Genomic DNA, 22,176 nt, shown 5'->3' with positions numbered 1-22,176 from the left:
ACTTTTTGAGGTGGAAAGGAACCCTTCAGACTACATCTATAAAAATAAAAACCCCCTCAAAGAACAAAAAAAAAACAAAAAGAGAGTGTGGCCACAAATCCATTTTATTTTCCTTCACAGGCCACTTTGAAGGCCAGGAGTTGCCTCTTGGCAATGGCTCACAGCACACACTGTATGGCCTTGTCCACACTAGAAAGTTGTCCCATTTTAACGAAATCGGTATAGTTAAAGGGGGAAACCTTCCCTGATGTGGATCCTGTTATATCAGTATAGAGTATCAGAGGGGTAGCCGTGTTAGTCTGGATCTGTAAAAAGCAACAGAGAGTCCCGTGGCACCTTTAAGACTAACAGATGTATTGGAGCATAAGCTTTCGTGGGTGAATGCCCATCCGATGAAGTGGGCATTCACCCACGAAAGCTTATGCTCCAATACATCTGTTAGTCTTAAAGGTGCCACAGGACTCTCTGTTGCTTTTTATCAGTATAGAGGTGCCTTATACTTGGTACAGCTATTCCTGTATGAGAAGGAGAATAAGGCTTTGTCTACACTGCCAATTGAACGACAAAACTTTTGACGTTCACAGGTGCTTAAAAAAAGCCCCCCCCCCCCCCGAAAGACAAAAGTTTTGCCGCGGCAAGTGGCAGTGTAAACGGCTCATTGTCGGCAGGAGCGCTCTCCTTTCGACAACGCAAACCCCGCTCGTAGGGGGTGGAAGTATGTTGGCCGCAAAAGTGCCAACAAACAGCATTTATACTGCCTGACTTTTAGCAACATGGTTGTGTCGACACAGCCGTGTCGCTAAAAGCTGTGTAGTGTAGACAAAGCCTTAGCTATAAGGCACCTCTAGGGTGAAACCTTCTTAGGAGATGGAGGTTGATAGGTGTGAACTCACCCTTCAGTTAACAGAACTTCAATTAAGCATAAGCCTCCCTAAGACAAAAGGTGTGTGAACCAGTCCACAAGTTTTTAGTGAGTATTGTTTTGTGTGGGTGGGTGGAAAGGCAAAACATAAAGAGCAGGCAAGAAAGACTGGAGAGACAGCCTGAAGGAGCAGCTGAAAGCCCGGTGGCTGACACGGGAAGAAACCTGGGAAGAGGTTTTTGGGTGAGGGGTGCAGGCTAAAAGAGTGCTCTAGGTGCCGTGAGCAAAAGGAGCTGTTTCCTGCTGTTTGATTCCTTCTGAGTTCAGTGATACAGAACTTTGTACACTCTTCATATATAAACAAAACTGCAAAGACGTACCTGATTACCACCAATTTCTACTCCCGCCTGGAATACCCATAGGGCCCCAAACTTTGACTAGCCACTTGGGTCAAAAGGTGCAACAATACCAATGGCCTTGTCTACACTTAAAAGGGTTTGCTAGTGTAGAGCTATACCGGCAACCCCCACTTTGCAGTGATGCTTAAAACCAGGTGTCTCAAACTCCATTTACCTTAGGGCCAGTGCCAGTCCTCAAATCCTCCCAGCGGGCCAATAATGTCACTGAAGATGGTGTTCAGAAAAGAAAACGTTTATATTGTATTTTTTATTTCGAACTTCTTAGAAATAATAAAACTATCATACAACTTTATACAATTCTTCACCTGCCAGAGAGTTTTTAGTGTTTGCCAGACACCTGGGCAACGCTTCAGTTCTGTCAGTTTGTTGATGTTTGGCCTCAGTGACTGAGCAGTTGAAACCTTTGGGATTGCAGCACGGTGTGCGTCGGATAGTTGTGTTCGGTATTTTGACTTGTTTATATTCATTGTGGAAAAAAGTGATGCTGCCTCCATGACTGACTCTGCCTGGCAACTAATGTTGCTGCCTCCATGGCTCACTCTACCCGGTGACTAGTGATGGTATCTCTGTCCCTCTCCCCCAGCCAATGGGAGCTACAGGGGGCGGCGCCTGCAGCAGACATTGCCAGCAGCATGTCTGCCTGCATCTCTCGTCCGCAGGCTGCAGTGAGGAGGTTCTCAGGCCGCAGATGGCCCGTGGGCCGGGACTTTGAGAACCCTGCTTAAAACAGTTCCCTGAACGCAGTAAGCTATACTGGCAAAAGGACTTTTTGCTGGTATAACTGCATATTCACTAGGGTTTTTGCCAGCACAGCTCTGTTGTTAGGGATATTATTTTTCACATTCCTAATGGAGATAGTGACGTAGACAAAAAATGTAAGTGTACACTTAGCCGTGTCTACACTACAGCGGCACAGCAACAGCACAGCAGCTGTGTCTCTGAAGTGCTGTAATGTAGACACTTCCTACATCAACAAAAGAGGTTTTTCCATCCATGTAGGCAATCCACCTCTCCAAGAGGTTGACCTACCTGCATCTACAGTGGCGGCTAGTTTGACCTAACTATGGCACTCACGGCACAACGTTTTTCACAGCCCTGAGCAACGTGCCTCGGCTGATCTAATTTTTAGGTGTGGACCAGAAACAAGCTAATCCAACTGTGTCCACATTAGGGGTTGTAGTGATGTAACTCTATTAGTAAAAAAAAAAAAAGTCACCCACCTAACCAACATAGTCATACTGGTATAGAGCCTGTGTAGCCAGGCCTAAGGGTTTGATACTGCAAGTCAATCTATTTCCAAAACGTGGGAATACATGTCTCACCTTATAGAGCTGTCACACACTCAGAGATGCTTGTCAGTCAATGAACACTATCAGCGGTTCAGCTGCATTGTGCCCTTAGAAAAATACTTTGGGGTCGGGGGCAGAAAAGGTCTGTTTTAATAGCGGGCTCTGGCTGAAGCAGCTCTGGACAGTTACGTCTGTGGCGATAAAAGCGTTTACTAGGTTAGTACTAAACTGGAGCAATCCTGTGTTTGACAGAAGGAGTCAGATTTCAGAATTGCAGCGGTAAGGTGCAGGGAGCTGTTTCTTTCCCTCAACCAGAAATGGCAGCGTGTTTCGAAGCAGCAGCGGTATGGGGTTTTTTTCCTTGATTACTTTCTATGTTCTTGTTTCCTTCTTATCCTAATCCTGTTTACTTCGGGGCTTATTGCCTCCCGGCACCCACCGCTCTTCCACATAGATGCATGGAGCAATATCACCAAATTAGACACAGTTCTGCAGCAAGTAGGGCAAGTGCCATTAGAAACACTCTGCAGCAGCTTCTGTAAAGCAACACAGTCCCGGACTAACTGGCACCTAGCTAGCTGAAGAGACACGTTAGGTATCCCTCTAGCTCCCATCACCACAGTATCTGAGCACCTCACAGTCTTTAATGTATTTGTCCCCTGTGTGGTAGGGCAGTGCTATTATCCCCATTTTAAGGTGGGGAACTGAGACACAGAAAGACTAAGTGACGTGACCAAGGTTGCACAGGAAGTCTGCAGCAAAGCAGGGAATTGAACCTGGGTTTTCTAAACCCCAGGCTAGTACCCTAGCCACCAGGCCATCCGTCCTCTTGCATGGTGGTGTGTTGGGGTGGGTGAAGCTCTCACCCACCAATGCCTGTGATGGATCTGTTCTGTAGGTAATAGACCTCAGGATCTAGGGCATCAATGTGTTGCACCAACATCATCTTCATGAAGTATTTATATTTGCACCATTGCTAAGCAGGAGAGCAGTTACCGTTTTCCATTTATATCGTGGTAGCACCTAAAGGCCACAGGCAAGTAGGGCCCCTATTTGCTGCCTTTTTTTATTTACGTTAGAATAAAATGTTATAATTTATTTGTACTACAGTAGTGCCCAGAGCCCAGTCGTGAATCAGGACTTCATTGTGCTAGGCGCTGTATAAACACAGAACAAAGTATGCTCCCTGTCCTGAACAGCTAACAATCTCCGTATAAGAGGAGAGGGACAACAGATGAATGCAACAAATAGATGAGGACCAGCACAAGGAAACGAAGAGATAAGAATAATGTAGATCATTAGTGGCATAGATGAGACCAGGATGTAACCTCAGATCTGAGTCAAATATCTGAGACTAAACCAGTTTTTGGGGGTTTAGTTCTAGATCCAGAAGGTGGTCATTTTCTGAATCCGTTTTGTTGTTAAGGTTTTTGCTTTGTTTTGTGGGAGTGGGGGGTGGGGAGAGAAGATGGTAGAAATTTCAGGACAACAACATCTAGTCTCGTAACAGTTCCACCACTGTGAACAGTGGAAATCACGCAAGATCAGTGCCTCTTGCAATATGTCCACCTACTGTGGGACAAAAATCTCAGGAGATCAGTTAGGATCTCATGAGATTTTTGAAAGGTAAGATCCCATCTGATTTTTGCAGTTGTGAGCATAATTTTCAGGAGAGCTGTTTTTGTGAGGGTGTGCGCCCTTTTTGTTTAAATCTGTAGCAGGAAACCAGGCAGGGGAGGAGCGGGGTATGTTTCTAATTAGAAGGTCTACAGTAATAGAGAGAGAAGCAAAACCGTTTTAGAGATAATGCTTTCTGCACTCTAATGAATGTCCTTGTTCAGGGTTAGAAGAAGAAAAGTGACTCTTTCTGTGATTCTTTACCATTGATGCTTGACTCAGTTTTTAATACTTTTGTGCTGTCAAACCCAAACTTTAGCCGAGACTAAATGTGGGATGCAAACACCACTTGCTTGGTCCATAACTAGCTGTCAGGTAGGGTGCCCAGATAGCAAGTGTGAAAAATCAGGATGGGGGTGGAGGGGTAATAGGAGCCTATGCAAGAAAAAGCCCCAAATATCGAGACTGTCCCTATAAAATCGGGACATCCGGTCACCCCACTATCAGGCAACAGCACTGTTTAAAGATAATGTTACTTACCAGTAACAGTGTGATGTAGGTAAACAAGACTGCAGCTAGAATCAGAAGAAGAACAGACCAGAGAAACCAGTGGCCTACGTTTCCATAGTTGTACCTAAAATGCAATAAAATCTTGTAAACTGTCTGCAATTATTAAGAGTTACATTTAAATAAATGTAAGTAATAAATTCCCTTCCATCCCCCCACACTCCCCTCCTGAAGGAATACAGCTATGCATTTCCTACTAGGAGGAAACATGTTCATATAATGGAATCCACCTTCATAAAACTGGAGTGACCATAACACAAATGGCCAGGTAGGGATACAATGTATTTCTGTAAAAAGCAACAGAGGGTCCTGTGGCACCTTTAAGACTAACAGAAGTATTGGAGCATAAGCTTTCGTGGGTGAATGCCCACTTCATCAGACGCAAGTAATGGAAATTTCCAGAGGCAGGTATAAATCAGTATGGAGATAATGAGGTTAGTTCAATCAGGGAGGGTGAGGTGCTCTGCTAGTTGAGGTGTGAACACCAAGGGAGGAGAAACTGCTTCTGTAGTTGGATAGGTTTCAGAGTAGCAGCCGTGTTAGTCTGTATCCGTAAAAAGAACAGGAGTACTTGTGGCACCTTAGAGACTAACAAATTTATTAGAGCATAAGCTTTCATGGGCTACAACCCACTTCTTCGGATGCATATAGAGTGAAACATATATTGAGGAGATATATATACACACACATACAGAGAGCATGAACAGGTGGGAGTTGTCTTACCAACTCTGAGAGGCCAATTAAGTAAGAGGGGGGGAAAAAAAACTTTTGAAGTGATAATCAAGATAGCTCAGTACAGACAGTTTGATAAGAAGTGTGAGAATACTTACAAGGGGAGATAGATTCAATGTTTGTAATGGCTCAGCCATTCCCAGTCCTTATTCAATCCTGAGTTGATTGTGTCTAGTTTGCATATCAATTCCAGCTCAGCAGTCTCTCATTGGAGTCTGTTTTTGAAGTTTTTCTGTTGTAAGATAGCCACCCGCAGGTCTGTCATTGAATGGCCAGACAGGTTAAAGTGTTCTCCCACTGGTTTTTGAGTATTATGATTCCTGATGTCAGATTTGTGTCTATTAATTCTTTTGCGTAGAGACTGTCCGGTTTGGCCAATGTACATGGCAGAGGGGCATTGCTGGCACATGATGGCATATATCACATTGGTAGATGTGCAGGTGAACGAGCCCCTGATGGTATGGCTGATGTGATTAGGCCCTACGATGGTGTCACTTGAATAGATATGTGGACAGAGTTGGCATCGGGCTTTGTTACAAGGATAGGTTCCTGGGTCAGTGTTTTTGTTCAGTGATGTGTGGTTGCTGGTGAGCATTTGCTTTAGGTTGGGGGGTTGTCTGTAAGCGAGGACAGGTCTGTCTCCCAAGATCTGTGAGAGTAAAGGATAATCTTTCAGGATAGGTTGTAGATCTCTGATGATGCGCTGGAGATGTTTTAGTTGGGGGCTGAAGGTGACAGCTAGTGGTGTTCTGTTATTTTCTTTGTTGGGCCTGTCTTGCAGGAGGTGACCTCTGGGTACTCGTCTGGCTCTGTCAATCTGTTTTTTCACTTCAGTAGGTGGGTATTGTAGTTTTAAGAATGCTTGATAGAGATCTTGTAGGTGCTTGTCTCTATCTGAGGGATTGGAGCAAATGCGGTTATATCTTAGAGCTTGGCTGTAGACAATGGATCATGTGGGGTGTCCTGGATGGAAGCTGGAGGGATGTAGGTAAGTGTAGCGGTCAGTAGGTTTCCGGTATAGGGTGGTATTTATGTGACCATCGCTTATTATTATGTAGTTGGATAGCCATTCACAGTCTTTGTTTAATCCTGATCTGATGGTGTCAAATTTGCAAATGAACTGGAGCTCAGCAGTTTCTCTTTGGAGTCTGGTCCTGAAGTTTTTTTGCTCTAAGGGCTGGTCCACACTAAGTCCCCAGTTCGAACTAAGATACGCAACTTCAGCTACGTGAATAACGTAGCTGAAGTCGAAGTATCTTAGGTCGAACTTAAAGGTACTTACCGCGGGTCCACACGCGGCAGGCAGGCTCCCCCGTTGACTCCGCCTACTCCTTTTGCGGAGCAGGATTACCGGCGTCGACGGCGAGCACTTCCGGGATCGATTTATCGCGTCTAGACAAGACGCGATAAATCGATCCCAGAAGATCGATTGCTTGCCGCCGAACCAGTGGGTAAGTATAGACGTACCCTAAGATGGCTACCTTAACATCTGCTATTGTGTGGCCAGGGAGGTTGAAGTGTTCTCCTACAGGTTTTTGTAAATTGCCATTCCTGATATCTGACTTGTGTTCATTTATCCTCTTGCGTAGTGACTGTCCAGTTTGGCCAATGTACATAGCAGAGGGGCATTGCTGGCACAATGTATTTCTGAGCACTGGTCCAAGAGCATCGTTCAGACAAGCTTGCTGGTCCTGAGAGTATTGGATTGATCCAACAAAGTGTTTCTAATCCTGACAGGCTACACAATATTGGAACTTAATGACATCATTTGGAATAATATCTTGTTTCCCTGCCACATCCGCACCCCACTTCATCTTGACATTACTTAACTAGCCAATCCCTTACAAACTACTCACCTTATGTGTCCCTTGGAATTCCTCGTTTTCACCTTTATATGAAGTCTTGGTTTCTACCACTAGCTTTTTAAGACAAGGCCCAACAACACAATATCAGAATTCAGCTTTCTTTGCAACTGGTCCATAAACATGGTACTTCTGGCTGGGCTAGATGGTGCCTTTCCACAATGAACCACTCCATTCCCACCCCTTTAAACAACCAAAAATGCACCAATTTGGGGCTGGGTGGAGAAAGGCACAGGGTTTTTTTATTTACTTTCAGAACTCGTAAAGCACCCAGAGACCAAAATGTTGAGCCAAATATACTGTAAATGCCCAGATTAAGATTAGGAGAGGGGTGCTGCACAGACAGTTACTGACCCAAATAAATAACAATGTTACAGTTTCCCCCCCAATCTTCAGAGTAGCAGCCGTGTTAGTCTGTATCCGCAAAAATAACAGGAGTACTTGTGGCACAACTCTGATTGGTTCTAGGTGTCTAATTTGCATGATCACTTCATGCATATTTCAGAATGCAAGGATTTGCATAGTCATCAGCTGATTATTTCTCAATATCCCTGCTGTGAACAGGCAAATCGCTCAACTCCAATTGGCTATGATAATCCTTCTGCTCTGCTGTATTCAAAATTGAAGCTGTTTGACAAACACAAAGTTGCCTTCCCAGCTTGACCTTTTTAGATGAAGCAGAAAAAATCCAAGAGAAGGAGCAGGGGAAAAAACAGTCTTTTTGTTCATTTCATTTATATATATGGAGATATACCTGTCTCACAGAACAGGAAGGGACCCTGAAAGATCATTAAGTCCAGCCCCCTGCCTTCACTAGCAAGACCAAGTACTGATTTTGCCCCAGATCCCTAAGTGGCCCCCTCAAAGATTGAACTCATAACCCTGGGTTTAGCAGACCAATGCTCAAACCACTGAGCTATCCTTCTCCCCTCAGCCCACCCCTCTTCCCATGGTGCCTTTCCCTAGAGACAGGCAGGGCACATGTCCCCAGAACAATTGTTATGCTTGAATTACAAACATCTTTATATTGGAAAGGAAGGATGCTCTTGTGATTAAGGCACTAGACTGAGTCTCAGATCTAGATTCAGTTCCAGGCTTTGCCACACACTTTCCATGTGACCTTGGGCAAGTCACTTTGCCTCAGTTCACCCATCTTCATAATGGAAATAGCAGTCCTTCCTTTCTTCCACCCTTTGTCTGTCTTGTTTATTTAGATTGTGAACTCTTTGGGCCAGGGACTGTCTCTCATTATGCGTGTGTACAGCACCGAACCCAACAGGGGCTTGACCTGGGTTATGGGCTCTAGGTGCTACTGTAATACAAATAATGATAATCTACTCGGGGGGAATGCCAGTCCTTCCCACCCCACTCAGTTTTGAAGCCATGTAAGTAAAAGGTATAATAGATACTCAGGGGGCGAGAGCCTTAATGAGCTGTGGGGAGAAAGGGAAGGTGGCGGGAGGGAGGAAAATGGGGAGGTGAAGAGAAGAGGAGAGAGAATGGATGAGCGTAAGAAGGGAAGACAGACCAAAGTGTTTTCTTTGTTTGCTGACAGCCCATTTTGACTTTTGTAGGTGTTGTCTTTCGTTTCACAGATAGTTTAGGGCCAACATTTTCACCCGTGGGGGCCTAAAGTCAGACTCCTAAATACATATTTACACCTCGAGCCTCCCAAAGCATCTCAGCTCCGCTCTGGTGAAATTCAAGCCTCTTAAATTTAGATGGATTTAAGAGCCTGACTTTAGGTATCTGGATATGACAATGTTGGCCTTGATATTTAAATAAGCATTTCCATCTAACAACAACTTGAGGATACTTCCTGTTATAACCCGGGGATAACAGTACCCCGTGGCAACAAACACCAGAGCCTTTGGCCTTGGACTGTATTTTCTGTAAAAACCTCATGTTCTGCTTCTGAGCTTATTCAGCCCAGGAGACAGTCATTAGCTTGTAAACAGGCAGCACCCTCATGATATCCTCGGAATAAATGTCAGCCCTTTACATCCCCCAAGTGCCCTGGGTGCATTAACTAACTAACCATCACAGCCTGACCAGGGTAAGCAAGAATTAGCCCCAGTTTCCAATTAGGAAAGGCGCCACACAAATTGATTAAGGATCTAACATGCTGAGCATCTCCTGTGAGATGAGGACTCCTCGTTGTTTTTGCTGATACAGACTAACACAGCTACCACTCTGAATCCTGTGAGATGCTGAGTATTCTCAGTTCCCCTTACAGGCAATGGGGGCTTCTCACAGGACCATGCCCAACGCGATGTACCCAGCTTCGCACAGCTGGGTGTTGTCAGAGCTGAGAGAAGAACTCTGGCTTAGTCCCGTGCTCAGTATATTAGAACATGCTGCCTGACCTCATTACCCTTCCTTCCTCTCCAGGCAGACAACTGGCTATTGACAACCTAATTTCAAATGGGTGGGGGAGGAGGGAGGCTGTGGTACTTACCAGTCGAAGTTATTGTAGTCATTCTTTGCTTCCCCCCACATGTACAGAAAGACCAAAGAGAGGCAGAATGCTCCAACGAGAAACGGGAAGAACACACATTCCCACTGGAAATGGAGAGAAAGGCCAGGTGGTTAAAGCCTGGTTTACACAACGACGGACAGCGTACACTGCAGGCATATTTTTGACCCTCAATTTATCCCAGATGCACGAGGCTTGGTGTCAGAATCACAGAAGTCAGAGATGGAAAGGACCTTGTTAGATCACCTAGTCCAATTCTGTACTGGCAGAGAAACGTTCCCTCCAATTTATTCTTCAGCGCTTTCTCTATCAGAGCTTTAGATCACGCATGTGACGGAGGCCTCCACCTCTTCCCGTAGGAGACGATCCCACAATCTACCTGCTCACACCATTTATAGTTTACCCTGATTTTTTAGCTTAAATTTTCCTTTTCTTAATTCAATCCCATTACTCTTAGTTATATCGCCTGTTCTAGTGGCGCTCAGCATGAGAAAAAAATGAAGTAACTCTTTACAGTTGTCGCATTTGTTATTTATTTGTATTGCGGTAGCACTGAGGAGCCACAGCCATGGACCAGGACTCCATTGTGCCAGGCGCTGTACAAACACAGAACCAAAACATGGTCCCTTCTCCAGAGTCAGAGCGTAGTGTGATGTGAAAGTAAGGACAGAACTCCAAGTCACTACTCTGCAGATGTCCTGCAGCAGAACGTGGAGGCCGCTTGTGCCCGAATGGAGTGAGCTGTGATACGCCCAGGAGGGGGAAGCTTGGCTAGTTTATAGCATTCTAAGATGTATCCTGAATCCCACCTAGAAATCCTCTGTGAGGATATGGCTTCTCCCCACGCCCTTTCTGCCATAGCAACAAAGAGCCTCGGAGATTTTCTAATGGGTCTGGTTCTCGGCAGGTAGAATGCCAGGGCATGCCTGACATGAAGGGAGTGAAGTCTCTTCTCCTCGGAAGAAGTGTGGGGCACTGGGAAGAATACAGGTAAGTGTATTGATTAATTGATGTGGAACTCAGACACAATCTTGGGGAGGAATTTGGGGTGTAACCTAACAGAAAGCTTCTCCTTGTGAAATACTGTATAAGGAGTATCTGCCATCCTGGCTCCCAGCTCACTGACCCTTCTTGTGTGTGGCGCCTTTCCTAATTGGAAACTGGGGCTAATTCTTGCTTACCCTGGTCAGGCTGTGAGAATTAGTTAGTTAATGCACCCAGGGCACTTGGGGGATGTAAAGGGCTGAGTTTTATTCTGAGGATATCATGAAGGTGCTGCCTGTTTACAAACTAATGACTGTCTCCTGGGCTGATTAATCTCAGAAGCAGAACAGTGAGGTTTTTACAGAAAATACAATCCAAGGCCAAAGGCTCTGGTGTTTGTTGCCATGGGGTACTGTTGGGTCATGGCACATGTGGCCAGAGATTCAAAGATCGGGCCTGCACGTGTTGAGAGGATAAGGTTAAGGTCTCATTGAGTCATTCCCCCAATGACCAGTGGGAAGGTCCTGATCAAGACCTTCATAAATCGAATCGAGGTCAGGTGTGTAAAGATAGAACTTGGGGGGAGGATGGCGCTAATCGCTGCTAGGTGTACTCACCGTGAACTGACAGCTGAACCTGAGGTCTTTGAGAAGAGGAGATAGTCTCGGATAACTGGAACACCCACACTATCAAGTGAATACTGGTGGCAATATGTCCAGGCCAAAAATCACCACCATTTAGCAGAATCTAGTAGGATCCTTCCTGCTTGGGGTCAGGATTTCCTGAACAGGGGTGAAGCATGAGCGTTCTACCTCTGACACCCATCCAAACACCAAGCTGCGAGGCGGAGTGAGTGCTGGTTGGGGTACTTGACTTTCCCCCCATCCTGAGTTAAGAGATCCTGAAATGCATGGATCCTGACAGGCGGGCACGTGGACATCGTCAGGGCTCTGGGAACCAGAATTGTCTGGGCCAAGGGTGTGAAGAGGAGGATGGTGGCTCTGTCACGTTGAATCTTCCATATAACTTCTGGTGGTAGGCAGATGGGAGGAAAGGCATATCTGAGGTCATCTGTCAGGGAAAGCATCGCCCTGGGAGTCTTGGCCTATGGCTCCCCTGGAGCAATATAGGGGAAGCTTTCTGTTCATCTGGGATGCAAAGAGGTCCCATAGCACAGTCCCCCATAGAGCAAATATGGTGGTTAGTTTTGTGTGGTGGAGCTCCCATTTGTGGTCTGCAGGGAAGCTTCTGCTTAATCTGTGTGCTAGGGAATTCTGAGCACCCAGGAGATATGTATGGTGATATGATTTCTGATACACCTGTTCCAAAGTCTGATTGCTTCCACCCAGAGGGGATGAGATCTCACTCCTCCCTGTTTGTTTATATAGGCCAGGGATCGGCAACCTTTGGCACGTGGCCCGCCAGGGTAAGCCCCCTGGCGGTCCGGGCCGGTTTGTTTACCTGCCGCGTCCACAGATTCGGCCAATCACGGCTCCCACTGGCCGCGGTTCGCCACTCCAGGCCAATGGGGGCTGCGGGAAGCGGCAGCCAGAACATCGCTTGGCCCGCGCCACTTCCCGCAGCCCCCATTGGCCTGGAGCAGCAAACCACGGTCAGTGGGAGCCGCGATCGGCCGAACTTGCGGATGCGGCAGGTAAACAAACCGGCCCGGCCCACCAGGGGGCTTACCCTGGCAGGCCGCATGCCAAAGGTTGCCGATCCCTGATATAGGCCACTCTGATGATATTGTTGGATGTTATTTGTACATGGATGAGCGTACGAGGGGAAGAAAGGCCTTGCACGACAGGCCAACCGCTCTCAGGTACCCTGAGGTCCAGGTACCCTGAGCAGTGTGACAGTCTAAGTGATCACCCCATCCTGTAAGGGAGGTGTACATCAAGATGGTTGCCCTCAGTATGGGAGGGCTGAAGGGAGTCCCCACTATGCCTTTGTTCGGGTTGGACCACCAAATGAGGGAGGTGAGAACTCCAGAGAGAAGGTGACTTTCAAGTCGATGTGATCCCTGTTTGGTTGGTAGGCCAAATGGAGCCAACCTTGTAGGCACTACAAGTGGAGTCTAGTGAAAGGCATCATGTAGGTGCATGCGGCCATGTGGCCTAACAGGGAGAGACACCGATGCACTGTCGTTCAAGGTTTGTGGGTGATGCAAGAGATCAGGTTGCTCATCAGTGACCACATAAGATCTGTCTGCAGGAAGGAAAGCTCTCACAGAGATAGAGTCCAGCTGTGCACCTGTAAAATACATTGTCCTTGTGGGTGACAAAACGGACTTGTCTTTGTTTATACAAACACTTAGGCGGTAAGGAGGCACTGAAGAAACTCTGTTGCTCACATAACTTCTTGGCGAGATTGGCCTACCAAGAGCCAGTCGTCCAGGTATGGAAATACCCTATATCCCCAATGTCTCATCTGGACCGCTACCATGGTGAAAACTTTCATGAACATCCTGTGTGCCTTTGCAAGTCCAACAGAAACAATGAGGAACTGATAGTGCTCTTGGCCAACCCTGAAATGCAGGAACTTCCTGTGTGATGGGTGAATGTCCAGATGGAAATATGCTTTCTTACATCTGAAAAGCCATGAACCACACTCCCTCCTGAAGGGAGGAGATTATAGTTGCCAGTGTAATCATCCTGAATTTCAGTTTTCGGATAAAGATGTTGAGTTGCTGAAGGTCCAGGATGGGTCTCCATTCTCTGTCTTTTTGGGGGATTAGGAAATATGGGGAGTAGAACCCTCTCCCCTGATAATAATCTCTATTATCCCCTGGTGTAACAGGGATTCCACCTCCCGTTGAAGAATCAATTGGTGAGGGAGTCCCTGACGGAGGTAGGAAGGTGGTTTGTGAGGAGGGAAAGAAAGAAATTCTATGGATAATCTCCAGAACCCAACTGTCCATGGTGATCTTGCTCTGACTCTGGGTGAAGAAAGTAAGACGGCCTCCAAAGATGATGGGAGGAGAAGTAGGTGGCATCTGCGTGTGTCTTGATGTGCATGTCAAAAATGGCCTTTGTTGCTTACAAGGAGGTTCAGGTGGATGCTGGTAGTATGGGGTAGGTGCAGGAGGTAGTTGTGGTTAAAAGCGCGGCTCTCTCTGGTGTTTCCTTCTGGGGGCTGGAGTGTAAATCCCCAGGGATCACAGGGTGGATCTCGAGTCCTTCACAGAGTGTAGTGACTCGACTGTCTTTTCATTAAAAAGGTTGGATTCATCGAAGGGGAGATCTTGGATAGTATTTTAGACCTCTGTAGGGAAGCCTGGCAATTACAGCCACAAATCCTTTCTCATGACCAGTCTTGTGGCCAAAGATCTGGATGCTGTGTCTGCGGCATCTACCTCAATCTGGTACTTTGCTACCAACCTCCCCTCGCCCAGAGAGGACTGGAACTGGACTTGGTCTTCCATGGGGAGTTTGTCTTTAAATTCCATAAGACTGATGTAGGTGTTAAAATTATATTTTGCTAATAAAGCTTGGTAATTAGCTATACAAAATTTGAGGCCTATGGAGGAGAAAACCTTCCTACTAAGGAGGTTCTGTCTCTTTGACCAGTTATCTGCCAGGGTAGATTTTTGGTAGTGCAGCCAAGCTCTCTCCATAGCTGCCTGTACCACCAATGAATTAGGGGCAGGATGGGAAAACAAGAAGTCAGTCCCCTGGCCCAGCACAAAATAGCGTCTTTCAGCTCATTTTGGTGTAGGTGCATAAGAAGCTGATGTGTGCCAAACCGATCTGGCTGGTTCTAATATGGCCTCGTTAACTGGAAGGACCACCCTGATCAGCCCCTGTGGCTGTAAAATGTCTAGGAGCCAACGTTGAGGGTCTTGGAACTCCTCTAGCGGGATGTGTAGATCATTAGCAACCCTTTGCAACAACTTCTGATATTGCCGGTGGTCATTCAACAGAGAGGGCCACAAAGGAGTGATAGTATCATCCAGAGATGCTGAAGAGGCCCCTGTCGGAATCGGCGGTACCAGAGGAACATCAGTTCCATCTGGTACACTGACGGAACTGGCTGATGGGGGCGGGGGGGAAGCGGTACAACTCCCGAGAAGGGTCTGAGCGCCTGCCATAGGAGTCTCAAGAGCCCCAATATGGCCAGAAGAAAGGATCGGTCGCTGTGGCCCCCACAGGAATCTATACCAGGTGGGGGTCAGAACCCGAGGAATAATAGCGACTCAGCTGTCTACCAGGACTCGTGCAATGGTGCCGCTAAATCCTCTGACTCCTCCAATTCTGAGCATAGTTCTGTTGGTAATGGTGGCATCATTGGTACCGAGGAGCTCCTGCCCGATGGATAAAGATGGGACCTCTCCTGAGACAATGGTAATGTTTCCTCCTCTGGGATAGCAGGTGAAATTCAATGTTGATAAAAGCAAAGTAATGCACATTGGAAAACATAATCCCAACTATACATATAAAATGATGGGATCTCAATTAGCTGTTACCACTCAAGAAAGAGATTTTGGAGTCATTGTGGATAGTTCTCTGGAAATATTCACTCAGTGTGAAGCAGCAGTCAAAAAAGCGAACAGAATGTAAGGAATCATTGAGAAAGGGATAGATAATAAGACAGAAAATATCATATTGCCTCCATATAAATCCATGGTACGCCCACATCTTGAATACTGCGTGCACATCTGGTCGCCCCATCTCAAAAAAAGATATATTGGAATTGGAAAAGATACAGAAAAGGCAACAAAAATTATTAGGGGTATGGAGCAGCTTCCATATGAGGAGAGATTAATAAGACTGGGACTTTTCATTTTGGAAAAGAGACGACTAAGGGCGGGATATGATAGAGGTCTATAAAATCATGACTGGTGTGGAGAAAGTAAGTAAGGAAGTGTTATTTACTCCTTCTCATAACACAAGAACTAGGGGGTCACCAAATGAAATTAATAGGCAGCAGGTTTAAAACAAACAAAAGGAAGTATTTCTTCACACAACACATAGTCAACCTGTGGAACTCTTTGCCAGAGGATGTTGTGAAGGCCAAGACTATAACAGGGTTCAAAAAAGAACTAGAAAAGTTCCTGGAGGATAGGTCCATCAATGGCTATTAGCCACGATGGGCAGGGATGGTGTCCCGAGCTTCTGTTTGCCAGAAGCTGGGAATGGGTGACAGGGGATGGATCACTTGATGATTACTCTGTTCTGTTCATTCCCTCTGAAGCACCTGGCATTGGTCACTGTTGGAAGACAGGATACTGGACTAGATGGACCTTTGGTCTGACCCAGTATGGCCATTCTTATGTTCTTCTGTATCCTGGGACCCTGGGCATAGTCCTGGGACCAGTGAGGATTTCCCCAGACTGCGGGAGTATTCTATTCTATACTAACTAGTTAGTTCTTAGTTCTATACTAAGTTACGATATAAACTATTTAAAACTATGTTTTACAGGTTCTGCAACAGAGAAGAGGACGCAATAGTGAAGAGGACACAATTCCAACTCAGGCCATGCAGTGGTAAGAAGGAACAGGAGAGGTGTCAACTCACAGTGCCTCTTATACCCTCAGTCGGAAGCCAAGGAGAGTTGCTGCGCATGCATGGGTCAATGGACACTGCTTTGAAGAAATTCCAACCTCAGGCACATGCAGCACATGCGTACCCAGATGTGGAATACACATAGGGACCATCACTCAAAGAAGAATCATAGATTCCAAGTCCATAAGGGACCATCAGGATCATCTTGTTTGACCTCCAATATAACACAGGCCATAGAGCTTCCCTATAATAATTCCTAGAGCAGAGCTTTTAGAAAAACATCCAATCTTGATTTAAAAATTAGCAGTGATGGAGAATCCACCAGGATCCTTGGTAAATTGTTCCAATGTTATTAGCTCTCCCTGTCAAAAATTTCCAGTCTGAATTTGTCTAGTTTCAACTTCAAGCCATTGAATCTTGTTATACCTCTCTCTGCTAGATTGAAGAGTCCATTATTAATTATCTGTTCCCTATGTAGATATTTATAGATTGCAATCAAGTCACCCCAAAACCTTCTCTTTGTTAATCTAAATAGATTGAGCTCCTTGAGTCTACCACTGTAAGGCATGTTTTCTAATCCTTTAATAGTTCTCTGAATCTTCTCCAGTTTATCAACATCCTTCTTGAATTGTGGTCACCAGAACTGGACACCGTATTCCAGCAGCAGTTGCACCAGTGCCAAATAAAGAGATAAAATAACCTCTTTCTGCTCCTAGTCAAGATTACCCTGTTTGTGCATCCCAGGATTGCTGTTTGGGCCACAGCATCACACTGGGAACTCATGTTACCACGACCCCCAAAACTTTTTCAGAGGATAGAGTCCCCCATTCTGTAAGGATAGCCTACATTCTTTGTTCCTAGATGTATACGGTTACATTTCGCTGTATTAAAACACATTTTATTTGCTTGTACCCAGCGATCCAGACTGCTCTGAACCAGTGACCTATCCTCTTCATTAGTTACCACTCCCCAATTTTTGTGTCATCTGGAAACTTGTGGTGATTTTATGTTTTTATGGTTGTGATGATTTTATGTTTTCTTCCAGGTCATTGAAAAAAATGTTAACTAGCATAGAACTGATCCCTGCGAGACCCCACTGGAAACACACTCACTTGATGACAATTCCCTATTTACATTGAACTATCAATGAGCCAGCTTTTAATCCATGTAATGTGTGCCGTGTTAATTTTATAGTGGTCTAGCTTTTAACCAAAATATTGTGTGGTGCCAAGTCAAATACCTTACAAAAATCTAAGTATTACTTTTTTCTACCAATCTTTGTAAACTCATAAAAAAATATCAAGTTAGTTTGACAGGATCTATTGTCCATAAATCCATGTTTATTTGCATGAATTACATTACCCTCCTTTAATTCTTTATTAATGGAGTCCTATATCAGCCACTCCATTATCTCGCCTGGAATCGATGTCAGACTGACAGGCCTATAATTACCCGGGTCATCCTGTTTACCCTTTTAAAATATTGGCACAACATTAGGTTTCTTCCAGTCTTCTGGAACTTCCTCAGTGCTCCAAGACTTATTGAAAAATCAACATTAATGGTCCAGAGAGCTCCTCAGCCAGCTCTTTTAAAACTCTTGGATGAAAGTTAACTGGACCTGCTGATTTTAAAATGTCTAACTTCAGTAGCTTCTGTTCACATCCTCCAGAGATACTAGTAAGTTTGCATGAGGCATAAATCAGGGCAGAGTTTGGCCCATAGCACCTTTCGAATACAAGTGTGATGATGGACTTGTCCCGTAACTAACAGTTCACAGTAACAACATGCTAACATACCATCTTGCAGCAGCATTGTCCTGGCTCAGTCCTTCTCCGCTGATATCGCTTCCACCGGCCGCTGTAGAGCCCCGCCAGGCAGGAGACGAAGGGCTGATGTTCATACCGCTGCAGCAAGTGCCGACGCACCACCTTCAACTTCCCAAACTTGAGCTTCTTGAGACTGACGGAACTGCTGTCCATCTGAGGGGGTTTATCTCATTTTCCCTCTGAAATGAAACTGAAAATTGTCAGGGGACGTTTGTCCCATATCTGCTCTTGCCTCCCTGGACAACACATTTCATGTAGCCTGTCTGACTAGCAGATTTTGCCCTGAGTTAGACTTACTGTGTAATCCCATTAGGTCATCTGTTCTCCTGCATGTAAAAAACTGAATGGAAAAAGAAACCTCCAAAGGATGAGCTGCCAGCCTCCTCCGTTGGCCTGCCAAGACTGGCAGGACAAGAGGGATGTGAAGATATGTGTACTGTTTCTTTAAGACTGGCAGGAAGGGAACTGAGGAAGATTCTATACAAAAGCTCTATAGTAAAGCAGAGAAAAAGAAACAGAGTGGATAATATTGTTTCCATTATCCTGATGGAGTCCCTTGTTCAGGGACAGAAGACAGAGTCTCCTTCTGTGATTCTTCGTACATTGGCACTTGTTTTCAGAGCTAGTTGAAGCTTTTCCATCAAAAGCCTTTTGATGGAAAACACACCTTTTCAACCAAAACCAAAAAATTAATTTTTGATGAAAAAATTCAACTGGGGGGAGAGGGGCAAAAAGGGGGGGAGAAAAAAATTACCGGTACTTGCTTTTATTTTATTTATTTATTTTTTACTATTTCCACCGCTGCAAAAAAGATGGGAGGAAAAGTAAAATTTCAAAAAGTGAGAGAAACTGGATTTCCCCCCCACTGAAATTAAACAAAAATTTTAAAAATACTAATACTTCAAAAAATTCAGTTAAGAAAAACCAAAAATATTACACAGAAAATTTACCTTTTCTCAACCAGCTCTGATTGTTTTGAACTGGTTTAATATACACAGTAAGAAAGAAAAATCAACTTCTCCCACACACACACACGCACACACAAAACAGATTTCAACCCTCCACAAAGACATTTCAGTTTGATAAGCCTGGGGGACAGCTCCGATTGTGGCAAAGTACAATTTATGCAATGGACAATGAAGCTGAAAATATTTAAAAATAATTTGTGCTTTCTGAGGAAAGAAATTAGAATAACTATGACATTATTCTTGGAGAGTATTTCATCCCCCAAAAGAAGATCATGTGTAAATAGATGGGCTTTTACCAAAGGATGCAGAGACAAGCAAGAAGCATGGTGGTCTTTATGAACCGGCAGAGCTTTGAGACTTGGGCTTGTCTAGACATAAAAGTTGTATCCCTATCACTGTAGGTATATATAGTTGAAACGGTACAACCCCTTAGCTGTGGGCTCAGTATAAAAGTGATTATACCTGTACAGTATAGCAATTCCAGTATGGGAAGGTGAATAAATTATTGATGTGAACTGAGTGAAACCTTGTTATGCGTTGAGTTAACACCTCATTGAGATTTCTAGGTGTGAACTCACCCTTCAATTAATGTAACTGTAAGGATAAGCCCCGTCTTAGACAAAAGGTATTTGGGAACTGGTCCAGGAGATTTTGGATGAGTATTGTAATTGGGTGTGGGGAGGGAATGGGAAAACAGATTACACAGAAATTGATATGAAATAAGAAACAGGAAGAGAGCACCTGAAGGAGGAACTGAAACCATGGTAGCTGAACTGACTCTGGAAGAAACAGGGGGAGAGGGTTTTTGGGTCAGGGGCTGTTGCCTGATCTATGGATTGTGTATTAATTATATTGATTACTTAAGAATTCCCAGTTAACACTCTGAGGTTTGATAGGTACCTGTCCAAAGATCCAGCCCAGTATTATTAAAATTACTGTTCAGTTGGGAACCACAGTGTGCACAGTTGCAACACCCACTCTTAGGAGCCCTTCTGTTTTTGTAACCGTTTTATTAAAACAGTCACCAGCACTCTAACCCAGCAAGGTAGATAAAGATAATACAGAACGTACATCTGAACATCCAAATACTCACACCATCCCTTGCAGAACAACCTGAAATGTTAATCATTATCTTCCTCAAATAACTTTTATAATATGTTATACTTACACCACTACACCTAATGCATATTCAGCAAGGTTTTTCCCCCGCTTCCTTATTTGTGTTTCCTCACCGTCCTACTATTAGCGTGACCTTATCCATAGGTTAGTTTATTAATGATCTCAGCATATTGTCATATACATCAATTTGTTGCCAAGGCAAGTTTGTTGTTATGCATCTGCGGATGTTCTTATCCTACAATATCCAAAAGCTGGTATCCATTCATATTCCTGTGGTTACCTAGTCATATACAAAAATCCCCTGAATTTAATATTCCCAGTTCCTCAATAACTCAGGGTCACTGCTGGGTAACTCACTCATGCTAGGGTTCATAGGCCTCAAAGCCTTATGCTAACTGCTCAAGGAAATGTCTTATAGGATGTAGGCTTATAGGCTCATTGCTTTACTGCCTTAACTTATGCCTATGCCTTACCTAGCAAATAGCTATAGCCTACAGGGTTCAGGCTTTAAAGAGTGCTCTTGGTTTTGTGAGCAAAAGGTATTTCCTGCTATTTGACTCTCTGTGTTCAGAGACACAGAACTTTGTACCATTCTTTGTAAAAAAAAAAAAAACTGCATCAAAGACATACCTATTACCAATGTCTACGCCCTACTGGTTCACACAGAGGGCCCCAAATTTTGACTAGCCACTCGGGTCAAAAAGGGGAAACACTGTACCTGTATAAGACACCTTTATACAGGTATAACTATAACCAGGCCAGAAGTTGTACCACTATCATTATATCAGTAAAACACAAAATCACCGACCCCCCTCCCCCACAACCAGTTATATTGGTACCACTTTTAAGTGTAGACTGGACCTTTAGTTGCAGTAAAGAGGACTACATAGGAGATGATTTAGTAATTAGGTTTTAAACACAAAACTTTCAAAAAAATTATAACTAATATGTGAGCTCACTTTGGAACAGACAGTGCAAGTGGCACAACAGTGTGAGCTAGTGAAAAAGTAATTCACCTGAGAAAAAAGTAGTGAGATTATGGTGCAAGAAGTAGAAAAAAAAAAAACCACCTCCCATGGGAGAAAACAGAAGCACCATTAAAAAAAGCCTCTTATGAGCACTGAGTTAGTTGGCAAAAGCGATTTTGTTATATTGGAGAGCTTGGGAAGTGATAGTGTGTCACTTGATACATGTTACCTGTTTGGATCTGAAATCAGGAATGTCTCCTGCAAGGTTTAGTAAGTCGCACAGGGCTCTGCCTTCTTTACCTAATTTATAAAATACAATAATAGTTAAAAATAGAAATGTGCAGTTCACACTTTCCATCCTTATGCATATTTCCACACAATGAATTGCTTGTGAATGACCTACAGAGCAAGAGTTTATTTTTTTTATTTGAAGTTATTTGATAAATCATTTGAAACAATGGATACATTCAAAAAATCTCCTGAGCCATTCATCGACAATTTGCCAACAGAAGAGGAGGTGAAATTGGTCAAATTAGTTACCAAACTCTATCTAATATGTTCTGTGTTAAATTCTCTCCTCTGTGGTGATGCAAATGAGATTGAATTATGGCTGTGTGTGTTTCATGCAAATCTAGATATGAAAAAGATTAACACAATATCACTACAGCATTGCCAACACCAAGTGTTCAAAAATCATGGGTCAAACCTCATAATACCATGAAATAGCTTAAAAAAATAAGTGCTGGATTTTTTTTTTTTCATCTCAGTTTTTAAGATGTTAGATTACACTCAGGTCATATTTTCAAAGCTTTTCTCTGAAAACATAAGAGCTAGAAACTTCACTTTTTCTTTGATAAAACTGAGATTCTAAGTCAATCACTTGCTTCCAAGGCTTGCAGCTTTAAGACAGACACCAAATATCACAAGAATCACAATAAAATTGCAGAACTCAACGTCATTATTTATATAATGTCAGAAACGT

The 22,176-nt window shown here is 44.3% G+C and overlaps 1 protein-coding gene across 1 annotated transcript in view; it reads right to left on the bottom strand.

Annotated features, from left to right (window-relative positions):
• The window catches only part of GDPD4 (glycerophosphodiester phosphodiesterase domain containing 4), a 48,232-nt gene extending 29,940 nt beyond the window's left edge, over nt 1-18,292 (bottom strand). Inside the window, exons 1-3 of the mRNA XM_065397730.1 lie at nt 18,110-18,292; nt 9,807-9,910; nt 4,728-4,821 (exon numbers count right to left, since the gene is read on the bottom strand). Coding sequence (XP_065253802.1) covers nt 4,728-4,821; nt 9,807-9,910; nt 18,110-18,292 — 381 coding nt within the window. The remainder of the gene's footprint in view (nt 1-4,727; nt 4,822-9,806; nt 9,911-18,109) is intronic.
• Nucleotides 18,293-22,176: the final 3,884 nt, after the last annotated feature.

This window comes from Emys orbicularis, chromosome 1 (assembly GCF_028017835.1).
Source record: "Emys orbicularis isolate rEmyOrb1 chromosome 1, rEmyOrb1.hap1, whole genome shotgun sequence".
NCBI lineage: Eukaryota > Metazoa > Chordata > Testudines > Emydidae > Emys > Emys orbicularis.
This window is presented reverse-complemented; position numbering and strand designations above follow the sequence as displayed.